Here is a 14264-nt window from a genome sequence, read left to right as displayed (position 1 = left end):
CTTCTTTTTAATACCCTTTGAAAACAGCAGACGTGAGACAGCTACTGCTTCTCACAACGTTTTCTTGTTCCTAAATTGTGCAAGTGCAGTGCTGCACATTGGGAAGACTCCAACTGATTTAAAACAAACCAAAGGGAAAGGTGACTCCTCCCATGCAGCTTGCCAGCGCAAGGCTGAACTCTGCCATCCTTAGTGGAGCAAAATGTCAGTCAGCAAGGGAGTCGCGCTGCTAAGAGCTACCTGCCAGCCCCCAGTGAGTCTCCAGATGCAAGCATTGCATTTCGCGTCACGTCTGACATGTTTGATTTGTCCCAGCCTGGGTCCGATTGGTGTATCAGCCGGGCAGTCCTGCTGCAGGGGCTGCCAGTAGCCATACCCCGTACAAATATTCCCACTGTCTAGTGACAACACTGTCTGTCTCCTTCAAAAGTTTGGAAGTGCCATGGGAATGTGCAATCCATGTGCAAATATGGTTTCATGGTATGTTTTTGTTTGTTGTTAAGTTTCAGATTATTCCAGTTGTCATGCCATTAGTGTTTGCTCTACCGGTTATGTGCGATGCATCGAACCACGTCTTAACACCTAACAGTCACCCCCTGGCTGCATCACCTGACTGCCCTTAGTTGCATCTCAAAGCAAAGTTGGGGACACCTGCATGGGCTCCTGAGTTTTGGCTTTCAGCCTTGAGTACCAAGCTGCGTTGTTGCTCATGAATGTATTTTATATCTCCATTTCACCATGCTTGGAGCAACCCCACTTGCTAAGAATTAGGATATAAAGCCCAAAATAAAACTGGCTCAAACTGTCGGGTGGGAGCATGCTTCCAGAGCTTCATATTGATTGATTTTGAAGAAACAGTTGCATTTTCTGAATGGAGGAAGAAGTGTGGTTTGCAGGGCTTTGAGTGCATCTTGTGAGGCATGCATTTTTGGAGCAGTTTCCTGATCCCCAGTCTAGAATAAGATACGGTCACCAACCAAACTTTTAAAGTTTCAAGATTACAGGATTTGCAAGTGGGAGAAAGGTGTGGCTAAAGCTCCAAAGCTCACACATCATTAATTCAATAAAGCCTTCTGAATTGCCCCAATTTTCAGTCTGGCACGTGTAGGTTATTCGGATTATGACCACACACAACCTCCCAGTGTGAAATCTGAGTTTGACCAGCTGCTTTCTCCATTGCACTTTGTTGACTCATGCAGTGGCCAGTTGTGATCGTGGGACTGGGGAACCATTGGAATATCTCATGTAGAGCCATTCAAAATTGCTGACCTGGCTTTAAAAACTAGACAAACAGTAAAAGCCCAGATATTTCTCTTTTATATTTATTTTTTAATTAAAAAAAAAAAAAAAAAAAAAAGAAACCATGAGTAATTTTTCTAGTCACTTGCCGTAAATCCTCAGTAATACGTTTTTAGAAGGGAGATTAAAACTGGCTTTAAAAAAGTGAGAAGGGGGAATGATGCTTCCAAACTTTGGAACGGTCGTGAGTTTTCTGTTTTCCTAAGCCTGCCTTCCTGTAGCCTGTCCACCACCTATTTGGTACCTACCTCAGAGCTCCCATTTTAGATGGGACTTTCCCCATTTTGGCCCATTGGTTTCACCTCCTACCACCTTCTAAGTTGTCCCACATTCTGTTTTAACTTTCTTTTCTTTCTTTATTTACGTCCATTACAGCCAGATCTCTATGGCTCACAGATGTGCACAGGGAAGCTCCCAGAGGTGCGTCACAGGCCCAAAAGAAGCTTGCATCAAAGTGCTTCTTTGAGATGTCATAGCACTGCAGCAGCAGGTTGATGTGTGTGCAGTAGATTTGTTGCTTGGCTTATCCCACTTTTTTTTCATTAATCCCAAACTCTGGAGGCCCATGTCACACATTGTTTTACAGAGAACTTCTTAGGAAGAAGCCATGTTAAAATGTGTGTCTAGGTTGGGGTGGCACCAAGGGTAAGCGTAAATGCACTTCAGGTGTAGTTTGTCATTCAGTAAGCCCTACAAATTCGCTGGTAGATGTTGGCTGTGCAGTAAATGGGGAAAATTATAGGCTCTCAAATTTAGGAAATTATACTGGATATTTAAAGCAATGTTTGTTAATACAATTCCAATGCAGTGATTTCAGTGGCTTTCAGTGATTGGATCAATTCTCAAATGCCACCCTTCCTCGTTAGATGTTTGAGAATTCATACAAGGCATTGGCACTCTCAGCCTGTTTTCTGAGTCCTGAATTTCTGCAGTTTTACAGTCGAGAACTTACAGAGCTGCAGGAGCTCAGAAAAGAGACGTCCTTAGCAGCAGTAGCTGTGGTACAACTCAGTGTTACAATATTGAGAATTTAAACACAGATGCTTAACCCCTCCGTGTTCCCTGATAATGCTGAAAATTGTCTTATCAGGGTGGGGTTTACCTTTTAATCAGACAGCAGTGATCATTTCAGCAATGTGTTTGCATTATTAAGCATTAAAAATCCAGTGTAAAGCTCCTAAAATACACTGTGTTGTCCACAAATATAGAATAGTCTTGTCATGTCTGCACTGAATCACCAGGAAAACGAGCTAAGCCTTAAATCATTATTCCATGGAAGAGCAGAATTGATTTAAAGATGAGTTTCATGCACTTTTTTTCCTGTCACGATCATAACTTTCTTTTCTTTTTAAAGTTGGATCCTGGTTTTATCTCTGTATTTTGTTAGAGAAGAGAATGATTGCATCTACTGTTTAAGCTTCTAATTTTAATGTAAGGTATCAATCAAAATTTCTGAAAGTAATCTTACAGGTAGCATGGGATCTTGGTAAAGATCTGTACAGCTGCAGCTCTTAAATACTCTAAATTAACATTCTTTCCACTTGGCATCTACAGGGCATTCCAGAGCAGTGGGCCAGGCTACTACAGACCTCCAACATAACAAAACTAGAGCAGAAGAAGAACCCACAAGCAGTTCTAGATGTCCTCAAATTTTATGATTCCAAAGAAACAGTTAACAACCAGAAATATATGAGCTTTACGTCAGGAGGTAAGTTACCATCTCACTGCAAAAAAAAGGGATGTCAGGCCCCTAAGTGAGTCAAACTGAAGCTCAAGAATGCTCAAGAAGCAACCTTAGAAAATTACTTTTACTGGGTTACTCCTGAAATGAGTTAATTTCCTCTTTTGTCCACGAGTGTCATTGAAACTCTAACTTTTATTTGTCTTGTTTTCGGAACTAAAGATGCTAGACAGTCACTGTCATTTTTATTCAGAAGCATCAGCAGCAAGAGATCATGTTTACTTCTATTTTATGTCTTTACGTTCTTGTTATTTCACAATGTTCTGGGCTACAGGGCACACCCGTTTAGTTCATCTTATGAATTACTGTTGGATCCTAGGAGCAATAGATTATGGACTATGAAGAATTTTTGTGGTATTTTATGAAGAGAAGAATTTTCAAGGATTTTCTGTATGAGCTGTAGAGAAGTCCCAGAGCAGTAATGTCCAGAGCCATTTCTGTGGCATTACAGGAAGATCCTCGTGATTTAGGCATTACCATGCCAAAGCCTGCAAACGTGACAGTGGTGTCATTTTTCCTATGGTTGTGTACCGTCTGCAAAATTGTAGTCTAGAGTTGCAGAAATGAGAAAGCAAGTCTGTGCTGTAGTTTGCCTTTTTTTTTTTTTTTTTTTTCTTTGGCCCATTTTTTTTCTCATTTCACTAATCAAGCTCTGGCTCATGACAGGTCTAGCAAGAAAGCAGAGGTGTTTCTAGATGCAGCACATCTGGCTTTTGTATTTATGTGTTCTGCTATTTCTTAATAACTGAGATGCATTTAAAACAGAAATGCCAGTAAGATGTATTTGTTTTGGTAAAGCTTGTGTCAACAGCTTCAGCTGATGAGGGGGTGTCTGTCCAACAGGGTGTGGAAAGCATTCGTGACTTAGCCTGCAGTGGTTCAGTTCCTACACGTGATAGTCTGTGGTGCTGGAGTCTGTAATTTCCTCAGTTTGCTGGTTCAACCAATACAACTCCCAAAATGCAGTCTGGGGCAGCTTCTCAGAGGATCTTCTAAAAACCGTGCAGTTATATCCAGAAAATATTAACATTTGTCTCCTTCTTTAAAGGAAAGCATCATTAAATGTCTGCTAAAATAGCAAGTACTTCTGTGATGAAATGCAAAATTCTAAACAGTTAGTGTATGCTCCTGAGCTCAGTACTACCGAAAGTTAGAAGGATGGATGTATTCCTGTCCAGCATTAAAAGAAGGATCTAACATCTTAATCAGCTGTTACTGGGCTGTGTCAGAACAGAACCAACCTAGCTAAGGGGGATTCTGAAGCTTTTATGGGGACACGTGTGCAGCAAGCTAAAGAGAATCAATGCATGCAATTTATTTTAAAAACAAACAAACAAAAAACAATAACTGTTTTAGCTCTTTTGGGCAGTGGAAGCATTGGATATTGAAGAAAAATTTGTATTTGTAGAAAAACAATACCCTGGTATATTGTCCTGCTTCTCGCTTTCTGTGTAAAATAACTCCCGTTACTGGAGGGACGTTGTGAAAGAAAAATGATTTCAATTTGGATTTACTCGTTCTGTGGGATTCCCTACAACGGATGCTGTTTTATAACGGTGTTAATTTTCCCTTGCACATTGCAGATAAAAGCGCCCATGGATACATAGAAGCCCATCCTTCGGTGAGTGTGAGAGTAACCTTTTGGTTTCAAAGCATGTGATTGCACAGCAAACTGTGAGCTTTGACTTCCGTGATAGAGTGCCAGCCTTATAGGCTGGAAGGAAGTACATGGTAGTGTCTTTGCAGCAGCACCACAAGGATTACTGGCTATTTTCTAATTCCCTTTAAGAACTTCTCTACAGATTTTATAGTCTGGCTTTGCAGACAGAAGATTGCGTACTGTTGTTAGCCATGGTGGAATATATAATTCACAACAATATGCAGTACTGTCTAATTAGCCCATTTTCATATAGTTTTAACAACTTGGAAACCATTTCTATTAAATTTTATGATTTATCCTTAGTACAGCTGGATATGTAGCTGAATATAAATAAGGCTATAATTGATATGTAACTCACTGGAACCGTAGAAAGAAAGTTTTAAGTAATGATTCACTCTAATTAATACTGAATTGCTGTAGCAATCCCAAAGATGTTCTCGTGACATTCACATTAATATTGACCAGATTTATTAGTGTTAATGTTAGTGCATTAAATAGCAAATGATTGAGTGGGGATTTGGCCTTTATTTTCAAGCGTTAAGCAACATCGTTTTCGGTTTGTGATTACACAGCAGAGACTGTGTATAATGAAATGAAAGTCATCTTCAAATATTCACACTTCTTTTTCAATAAATTTTCATTTGATACCACTTTCATTATCTTTGATAAAACATGAAACTTTTAAAAGGAAGTTCGGGTTTCATGGGAGCATAGTAAAGCCTTCCAGACAGCTTTTCCGGTGGGTATGGACACACTGGCAGATGTTGTGCTATTTTGTTCTAGTAAACAGCCAGCAGTGAGACATCAAGATGTCAGCTTTTGAAAGTTACTTGCTCATAGGACGCTGGTTGAATGTTATAGAGAAAACATTGAAGTTGGAGCCATTGGAGTTCTTTCAAATTTCGTTTCACTCCTTAATGGGAGTCTAGCATTAAATAATATGACTTTATGTTCTAGCTACACAATTTAGTGCTGTCAGACCAAGCATGGAGCCCAGTGGGGAAAAAAAAAAAAAGTTATAAGAAATTAATAGAACAGAAATGTGATTATTCCCTTCATTATTTTTGCCTTAATATCTTCTCTCCGCATGTAAGCAAAATGCTAGTGATGTATCTAGAATGCTATACACTGATTTAATACACGACAGAGTAACCTACACCTTCCCATTAGGTCACCCTTGATAGCATTGCCCCTTAAACTAGCGTTGAGGATATCTCCTGTGTCATTCCCCCTACTTTTGGCTATGTTAATAGCCTATTAATAGTCATTTACCTTAGGAAGCTGGGTGATGGGGCTGCCTCTCACAGAAAATAGGATTCTCGTGTGTGTGTTCCTGGCATGTATGCCAGTGTGCACATGCAGGTGACTGAATGCAGCCGTGCAGCTATGCAGAACAGCACTGGTGTGGAGATGAATTAGTTCCCCCCATTTCCTCTGGGCTTTCCGTTACTGCTATTTGCACTGTATTAAATTGATACCGTTTTAAAGATAAGTGGGTTTCAACTCACTTAACTTTAAATATCTGCACTCTAAGCTTCTGTTTACATGTAGACATTTATCTGTGTCTAAACTGATCAGCCAGACTTCCCTCGCCTGCCCTGTGTTTGTACTTCTGCCTGAAGGTCGACTGCACCCTGGCAGTAGCTTTTTTCTCCGCTGCTGTAATGGGAGCCTGGGTAAGCAGTTGGGACGTCTGCCTGGCAGCCACCACGAGGTCAGCAGGATGCACCGTGCCGCTGAGAGGCTGCATTCACGCTGGGTCACTGTCGCAATAAGAGAGAAATAGTGGAGAGATCAATGTGTCGCTTTATGATTAGATAAAGAGGAAGATGGTAGTGAAAAAGGAGCTGAACAGGGAAATTCAGCACTGTGGAAACATGTAATGTGACTACCCCAGGGGTAAAATAATAAAGAAACAAACAGCCTTTCTCTACAAAGCAAAATTCCCTGCAAGACAATGCAGGAGACTTTGCACTTTGAAGTGTGCTAATTAACCTAGCCAGCAGACACCTGTTAACTTAATTAACTGGTACCATTTCTGCAAACGCAATGCCAAAGCAATGAACTAGCAACTAGATGTAATTTCTAGTGATAGATTCAAGCATTACTTACGTGAAATCAGACTTCGACAAAACATGGGAATTATCCCATTGTTTTTGTTTAATTTATTACTCCAGTAATGTACACGTGAGACAGTTCAATAGCATATGTAATAGTTCATTGTAAAAACTAAAAAGCAAAAATGAAAAACACCGAGATGAATTAACAAAACATTGTAATTTGTAACCTTTAAATTGTAGGGTGTGTAAGTGAGGTGTCTAGGACTCACTGTAGGCATGTATAGATGGGTTTCTGATGGCTAAGCGGAGTTGTATGTAATTATCAAACCTCTTAAGTGCCAACATGGTGACTGTCAGTCATGCTACTGTCTGTCCACAGAGCACAAAAACAGCATCAGAACCCCCGTTAGCGCCTTCTGTTTCTGAAGAAGAGGATGAAGAAGATGAGGAAGAGGAAGATGACAATGAACCTCCGCCTGTTATTGCACCACGGCCTGAACATACAAAATCAGTAGGTCCCAGCTTCAGTCAGCACTGCTCGTGATGTAATGAATGTTTCTGATCAGACAGCACTTGGGGCATGTTGGCGAAGGGTCTGAGGGCTGGAGCCCTGTCACGGGGTATTGCTTCACCCAAGCTACTGACACCAGGAAAATCTGATGGAACTTAATTATTTATTAAGTTAAGAGTTTCCTGCAATGCTGATTGGAACAATTAATTTTATTTTAGTATCAGCTAAGAGGTAGCATTGTTTCTTTTAATGCTGCTGGTACAAAAGTGAACAACTTTGTCCAGAGTCTGAAAGATTGTGATGCAAGTCCTAATGGCCGATCCTTAACGCTTGAAACGCTGTCGAGAAGGCAGTTCAGCAGTTATGACCAGAAAAGGGAAATGCTCGCTGCTTCTATTCAGATACCTATCTTAACTGATAAAACTAGTGTCCTAATACTCATTATTTTTGTTGCAAAACTGTTGCCTTCAGCACTTTATTGGTGCCATCTTTGGAACTGTTAGCAAATTTCCAACTGCGAGTCATTTTGTTACCCATATAAACAGATGAGCAACAAGGAACAAGGCCCTGGACACAGCTATTTCTCTATTCTGGCAGCACAGTAAATTCATTGTTTCAGTCATCTTTCAGAAAATAAAATAGAAAATGAAACTGGCCGTGAACTTGTGTAAAAGTAGCCTTCATTTATCTTTATTTGAGAAGTGGAAAGTGAAAAAACGTTTTAAGAGTCCTGTCTGTGGCAGACAGCATCTTCCTAAGTGTTTGTGTCACAGTCTCGGGGCACCTCTGCGATCCACCTTTTTGACACACTAATTTACTGTCACAGATCTACACTCGCTCTGTAATTGAACCCGTCGCTGCACCAGCACCGGCTAAAGAAGCCACAACTCCCCAGCCTGAAAACTCGAACACAAATACTTTGTACAGAAACACAGACCGGCAGCGAAAAAAGTCCAAGATGACAGACGAGGAGATCCTAGAGAAACTGAGTACGTATTCTGTATTTCGTGTCTGATAAAGCAGTGTCTTGTATGCGTGTCTCAAGATTTTATGTACCAAACGATCAACCTTAGTTTAGTGACAAAGGGTCAGTTACTCCTCACACAAACTGTGCTTAGAGGGAGTGAAGGAACACTCTGGATATTCCTTCTGCCTCTGAGGGCAGCTCAGGATTTGCCTGAGTTTCTGCATGTGCTAAAAGCAAAAAAAAAGAGATTATTTCTGCTTGAGCAGAAGTCTGTGGCCTAGTGAATGACCTCGTGAACTCCAGTGTGCTGATGCCCGGATTTAGCTGAATGTTTGGCTTCCTAAATTCTCTTTAGATTTCTGACTTCTCACCAGTCATCGGAGGCCAAATACAGAAATCTCTCTCTTTGAACCTGTAGACAGCTACAGAACTAAGCCTATTCCTTCAGCACGAAGGGGGTCTCCTCCAACAGGATTTTCTAGTGTTCTTACCGCTACCACTAGTATATCAGAGCTTGTTTTAATAAGAATTTTCCATTTTGACAAAGGACTCCTTTGAAAGGACATGAGTTGAGACCATGGATAGAGAACAGGTTTTCAGTGTGCCTCAAAATAAATTAAAAAATACTTTTATAGCAATCCTTATTTTATTTCTTAGCTTTATACTTATAAAGAGGCATCAGTGAGACACAGCTATGTGACCTGATCAGATAAAACTGCACTGCAAGCGTTTCTCAGGAGCTAGCCTCCAGCACATTCACTGCACGCTCCTCAGATAAATGACACCTTGACATAGCTGATTCCCAACCAGTTAATGCCATCAGAATCCTGACTGTTGGCCCCAAAGCCCTGCATGGATCATACACTAGGCAAGCACATTAAGCCCTTTGTGGTTTTACAACACAATAATCAGCTTCTTGCATGTTCTAGCTTTCAGTGCTGTGTTATCAGATAACAAACCCTTGAGTTGATAAGGTACCCCAGTTCACTCTGTCTCCTGTTAACTGTTAGGACAATAAGTGAATTGATCTACGCCTCATTGTTTGATCTCAAAGCCAATAATACCGTGCCTTTAATGGAGGTAACCACTTGGAAAGAGCACAGTCCGTATGTGGCTTCTTCACGGTGGTTTGTCAGTGGCTCGTTCTTGTGCTGAACCAACCTTTGTCATTACGTCCCTGCCACCGATGGTGGCTGTGACTGCAGAAGCTGAAGCATTTCTTTGCTGTTTGTATCATTTTCTGCACCCTTGGCAGGTTGACAGGACCATACAGAACTGCATCTCAGTGCCGTTAGGGGGTACTGAAGGGATAAATTCCCTGGCTTTAGCTGAGGAGATAATGAAATAATGTGTTTATTCCAGGAAGTTTGTCTGCAGGAAGGTCAGGTTATAAAGGGAGAAATTATAACTCCGTCATCTGAGGCTACATGTTTGGGGCAGGCATCTGCCATGAGATCTGCAGGTACCCTGCATACTTGAACATTAAGTATGTGTATCATTTATTGAAGCTCGTGTAACCTAGATTAGGACTGAGCCCATGAGTTATTGAGGGTTATACCTCTGAAATGTTTCATGCTTTCATGTATTTACTTTCTTAAGAATTTGATATCCAGTGCAAGGTCTGAAGATCTGCCTTGGGAAATTGGGATGTGAACAATGAAAATCTTTCTGTACTTTCGTGAAGCCATCTGAAAATGGGGGTGATGCTCTTCTGTTGTAGTCATGGTCTAATTAGATTTAAGCATGTGGGTTTGGGTGCTTTTTGTTTGTTTGTTTGTTTTCAAACTCATATGACTTCTTCACCTTGCCTACTCTCTCTGCAGTTGGTTTTATTCTACTCTTACAAAGATGTCCCTTGCCCTCTTTTATCTTAAATTGCTTTCATATCTCTTCTCTGCTTGAAATAACTTGGGTTTTTTTAGAGACACATTCATTACACGTTTTACTAGGGAGTAAAGCCTGTAATACTGAGATAAGATCAAACAAAACTCTGTCTGTAATGAAATCATGAATATGTTCCACTGTAATTATGAAACAGAAGTGGCCCAATTCTGCTTTCTTATCCACTTAATTTAGGACTTGATAAAGGAAAGTGCTTAAAAACACCAAAATAGCCGGTGTGTTTATCTCTGGTCCAGAATAGGGAGTGCTCCTCTGAGCTGGAGCTGCACACCAGCCCCTTTGTTGATTTCAGTGCTATCATATTTGAAAAGCAGTGGCTTAATTACAGGATACCAGACATAAACAAGTAACTTGCAAAAGCACCTCCTCAAGATATTAGGAGGGGCTATGAAATCTGAGTCAGTAGCAAATTGGGAAAATGTTATTCAAAGTATTTGTTCTCCAGTCTCTCTTTTTCTGTGCTCCTTTCTAACATGAACGTTTGTGAACTTCTGGTGTCTGTCCCGGTAGATACGCATTTCCATTTACTAGCTGACAACAGCACCAAGCTGGACGCCACCAACACAGTATTTTTCCTGTTACCCAGCCCAGCACAAGGTTACAGCAGTGCTTGGTTTGGTACTGCAGAGATTCACGGGGATCCTGGTCTGGGGGTGGTCAAGGTCAGCAGTGCAAGCTTCTTCCTGGACAAGCAGGAGGGAGCGTGTTCTTTTGGTTGGGTCCCTTCTTTCAGCCCATTAAAAAGGGAGTTCTGGAGTCCTGTGGTCATAATCCCCTTGGCTGAAGAGTTGTTTTACAGCAAAGACCCATTCTAGTGAAGCAGAATATAAGCTTCATCTCAGGTTCATTTTTCAGCGAGTTCCCACTTTGGCTGGGAAGCTTGTCCTTGTTCTGCTCCAGGATCCCACTGCAGGAGTTCAGCAACAGCCGTCCTCAGGGCGTCCAATTTTAGCTATGGATTTTGAAGTGTAGCTGAAAACGGTGTGTGTGTGTGTCCTCTGCTTTGCGTGGAGCTGGGCAGCGTTTGGCATTCCGACCAGAGGAAAATACAAAAGTTAACAGGGGTCACTTAAGTGCCATGTCCTTGGCTTTGACTCCAGGCAAGACAATTGCACTGTGTCTCAGCAGCGACAGCAGGGCAGGATCACTCCAGACTACCTGGGGCTATGTCAGCATCCTCAGGCAGCGAGTGCTCGCAGTACCACCGGCAGCGGGCACTGGCTGGCACGCCTGGAGTGCCGCGAGAGGGGAGCGAGTGCTGCAGCACAAAGGAAACCTTCCCCTGCAGCTCCTGTTAGTGATCTTGCCAGGACCAGGAAAATTGTTTAAGCAAGGAGCGTGGCAGATGGTGTCGATGCCCTGTCTCCTTGCTGTGCTGGCAGGCAGGATCCCTGGCTGGGCATCCAGCTTTTAAAGCCCTCTGCCCTGGAGAACTGGCGGGGGAGAGGTGTTTGCTACTTCACTGCTTACAGTGAATGGCGTGCCACCTCGTTTGGCTTTGGACACAGAGGTGAATAAGTACGTATTTGTACTGGTGATGCAGGAATATTGTCAGATCAGTCAAAGTATTCCGCAAAATATGGGCGATCTTTCCTCCTGAGCTAATCTCCTCCAAGCATTTCAGTGACGCACATTCACACTTAAATTTTTCAAAGTCATTTGGATTGCCATTTAACCATCAACTTAGACACTGTTGTTTGTGTTTTATGTAGGCAACTGCTGGACCAGAAAAAAAAAATGTTGTTTTTGAGTAACTCCTTTGGATTTGTTTTAATTAGCAGATTTTGGCTCTTTCACTCGATATAAGCTTAGTATACTGATTGCTGCTTTCTTTCCTTCCCATTCAGACTGCCTACATCTCTGAGTGGGCAAGAAACCATCAAGCTGTGCGTGCTCTAATTCTAGCTTTCACTGGCCATGCTCCAAAATTTCCTGGGACCTGGCTGTCCCATGCCTGGGCCAAACGGGCTGGCCCTGCTCTGCTGCCGGCAGCAGCAGCCGGGAGGTGGCAGCAGCCCGTCTGGCCTGCTTCGTGCATCACGGAGCTACCAGCACCTCCTCCTGCAGCTCTCCTTGCTGCTAGCAGTGCTGGTTCTGGAGCAATGCTGCTGCTGTTGTTTTGTATGAGGTTGGTAATTGTGAGGATCTCCCTACTGAGAGTCAAATGCTTGTTCCTGGTCCAGGTCAGGGTGAAGGCCAGCAAGGCAGTGCTTAAAATGGCACAAGCACCGTCTCCTTTGTAAATCATTGTGAGGTAATCAGTTGTGAAGGTCATAGTTTTTAAACAACCATAATTATTTATTGTAACATGAGATGTTCTCCTTTAAAAGGATGAAAACATTACTTTGGCAAACTACTGGAAGATTGAGAAGATCCCTTCTTGTAAACACTTTGCTAAGGTCTTCCAGTTCTGAAATGGCATCTGTTCATTAAAATTGATTGGAGAACCCAAGGTGCATCTCATCTTTGAAAGTATTAAAACTTGTGTAGAATCATACAGAGTATTTATTCTGAATAAAGGAAAAAAAGGCTCTGTTATTCCAGCTCTCATTAATGTTTGTAGACAACAGCCAAGCACTTGCATGGATGTTTGTTTATTTCTGATATCCGTGTCCTATCAATATATTTACATGTTGCCAGTTCCTTGTCAAGGTGCAGAGACACAGGCAATCTCCAAAGGACTGTTTAAAAAAAACAAACAGTTTTTTATGGAGTCCAGCTGTGCTGTAGAGCTGCCTGAATTGTTGTTGATGATTATTATTATCCACCTGACTGCGTGCAACTCACAGCCCCATACAGCATGTCTGACCTCTCAGATGGTGGTATCTCCATTTTGAAGTGAGCATCTTTAATTCTGTTTCTTTCAGGGAGCATAGTGAGTGTGGGAGACCCTAAGAAGAAATACACCCGATTTGAAAAAATTGGCCAAGGGTAAGTCCAATCATAGTTATCTATACAAAAACACAGGCTGGGTGTTTTTGCTGGTAAAATATCAAGTGTGAGTCTGGGCAAGCTCCAGACACACTCAGACGCTGCATTTAGATTCTCCCGTCTCTCACTTCTCATCAGTATTTTAGCTGTGGCCAGAGGGAATCATTAAAGACACCTTGCTGCTGGCAATGTCTTATCTGCAGCAAGGAACAGATCCTGGACAATCTGCTGTCCCTCCAGTGTGCAGCATTTATTTTCTTAGAAGAAAACATTTTTATGTGTCTCAAAATAATGTAGCCACACTAAAGAAAGAAGAAAAAAATATTCTGTCTCAAAGAGCAACTTGCCAAATGATAGTTGTCATATAAATAAAAGCTCTCAATAGCATTTCTTTCAAACATTTTGCTAAAGATGTCAGTGATCAGGAATAAAAAAAAGAGTTTAGAAACTTAAACCCATGCAAAACAAAATAAAGGAATAAATCGGTAATAAAGGCAGTGCAGATGTGCAAAACACTTAATGAGGAAACGCACCACCTGCCTGCTGACAGACCACTCTGGGATCCTGCAGGTTTTATTTACTGAAAATAATCTACCAAGCTATTCCCTTTTGAAACCCTTACTTCACTTATCCTAAATAGGAGTGATCTGAAATAATTCCTATGTGAGGAGACAGGGACAAGAGAAATTACACCAAAATGAGGTATCGGATGTGCATTTTAAATAGACAGACTGCCTGCTCAGTCCAAGTTTGCTATGTTGTAATTCCGGGAGGGCTAATGCCATGTGTGTAAGACCAGGGCCGTGCTGCTGCTTGCGTACGGCAGAAAGCTGTGTACTGACATCAGGAGATGGTTTTCTGCCCTAACCCTCTGTGAGGTTTGAACCCAGGGTAGCACATTGCTGACCGAGAACTGATAAATACTGAAGAAAACCAGACGCTCTCATGCTCTTTCTCCGGCAGGCTTTATAGTAGATATATCTTACTTGATAAGACGCTGGTGGGGAGGGGTTTCTTCTCCATTTGTTGTAGGCAACCCTTTCTCAGATTCCAGCTTGCTTTCTTCCTGCAGCTTTGGTTCTCACTGTCACTGTATGTCAGTGGGCACTCAGAGCTGTGCCAGTCTCTCAAAAGATAAGTGTCAGCTGAAGGCGTGAGATTCAGATTAAACATGTGTGAACAGATTCTTGCTG

General features: G+C 41.8%; 1 protein-coding gene across 10 annotated transcripts in view; it reads left to right on the top strand.

The window, feature by feature from the left end:
- The window catches only part of PAK3 (p21 (RAC1) activated kinase 3), a 119881-nt gene that overhangs the window by 85821 nt on the left and 19796 nt on the right, over positions 1 to 14264 (top strand). For all 10 annotated transcript variants that reach the window (XM_084535071.1, XM_084535068.1, XM_084535067.1 and 7 more), the window contains 5 exons: positions 2854 to 3007; positions 4624 to 4661; positions 7140 to 7271; positions 8098 to 8260; positions 13008 to 13071. In XM_084535071.1, coding sequence (XP_084391197.1) covers positions 2854 to 3007; positions 4624 to 4661; positions 7140 to 7271; positions 8098 to 8260; positions 13008 to 13071 — 551 coding nt within the window. The remainder of the gene's footprint in view (positions 1 to 2853; positions 3008 to 4623; positions 4662 to 7139; positions 7272 to 8097; positions 8261 to 13007; positions 13072 to 14264) is intronic.

Source organism: Aythya ferina (genome assembly GCF_964211825.1).
Source record: "Aythya ferina genome assembly, chromosome: 13".
NCBI lineage: Eukaryota > Metazoa > Chordata > Aves > Anseriformes > Anatidae > Aythya > Aythya ferina.
The sequence above is the reverse complement of the archived record's forward strand: the minus strand, read 5'-3'. Positions and strand labels throughout refer to the sequence as shown.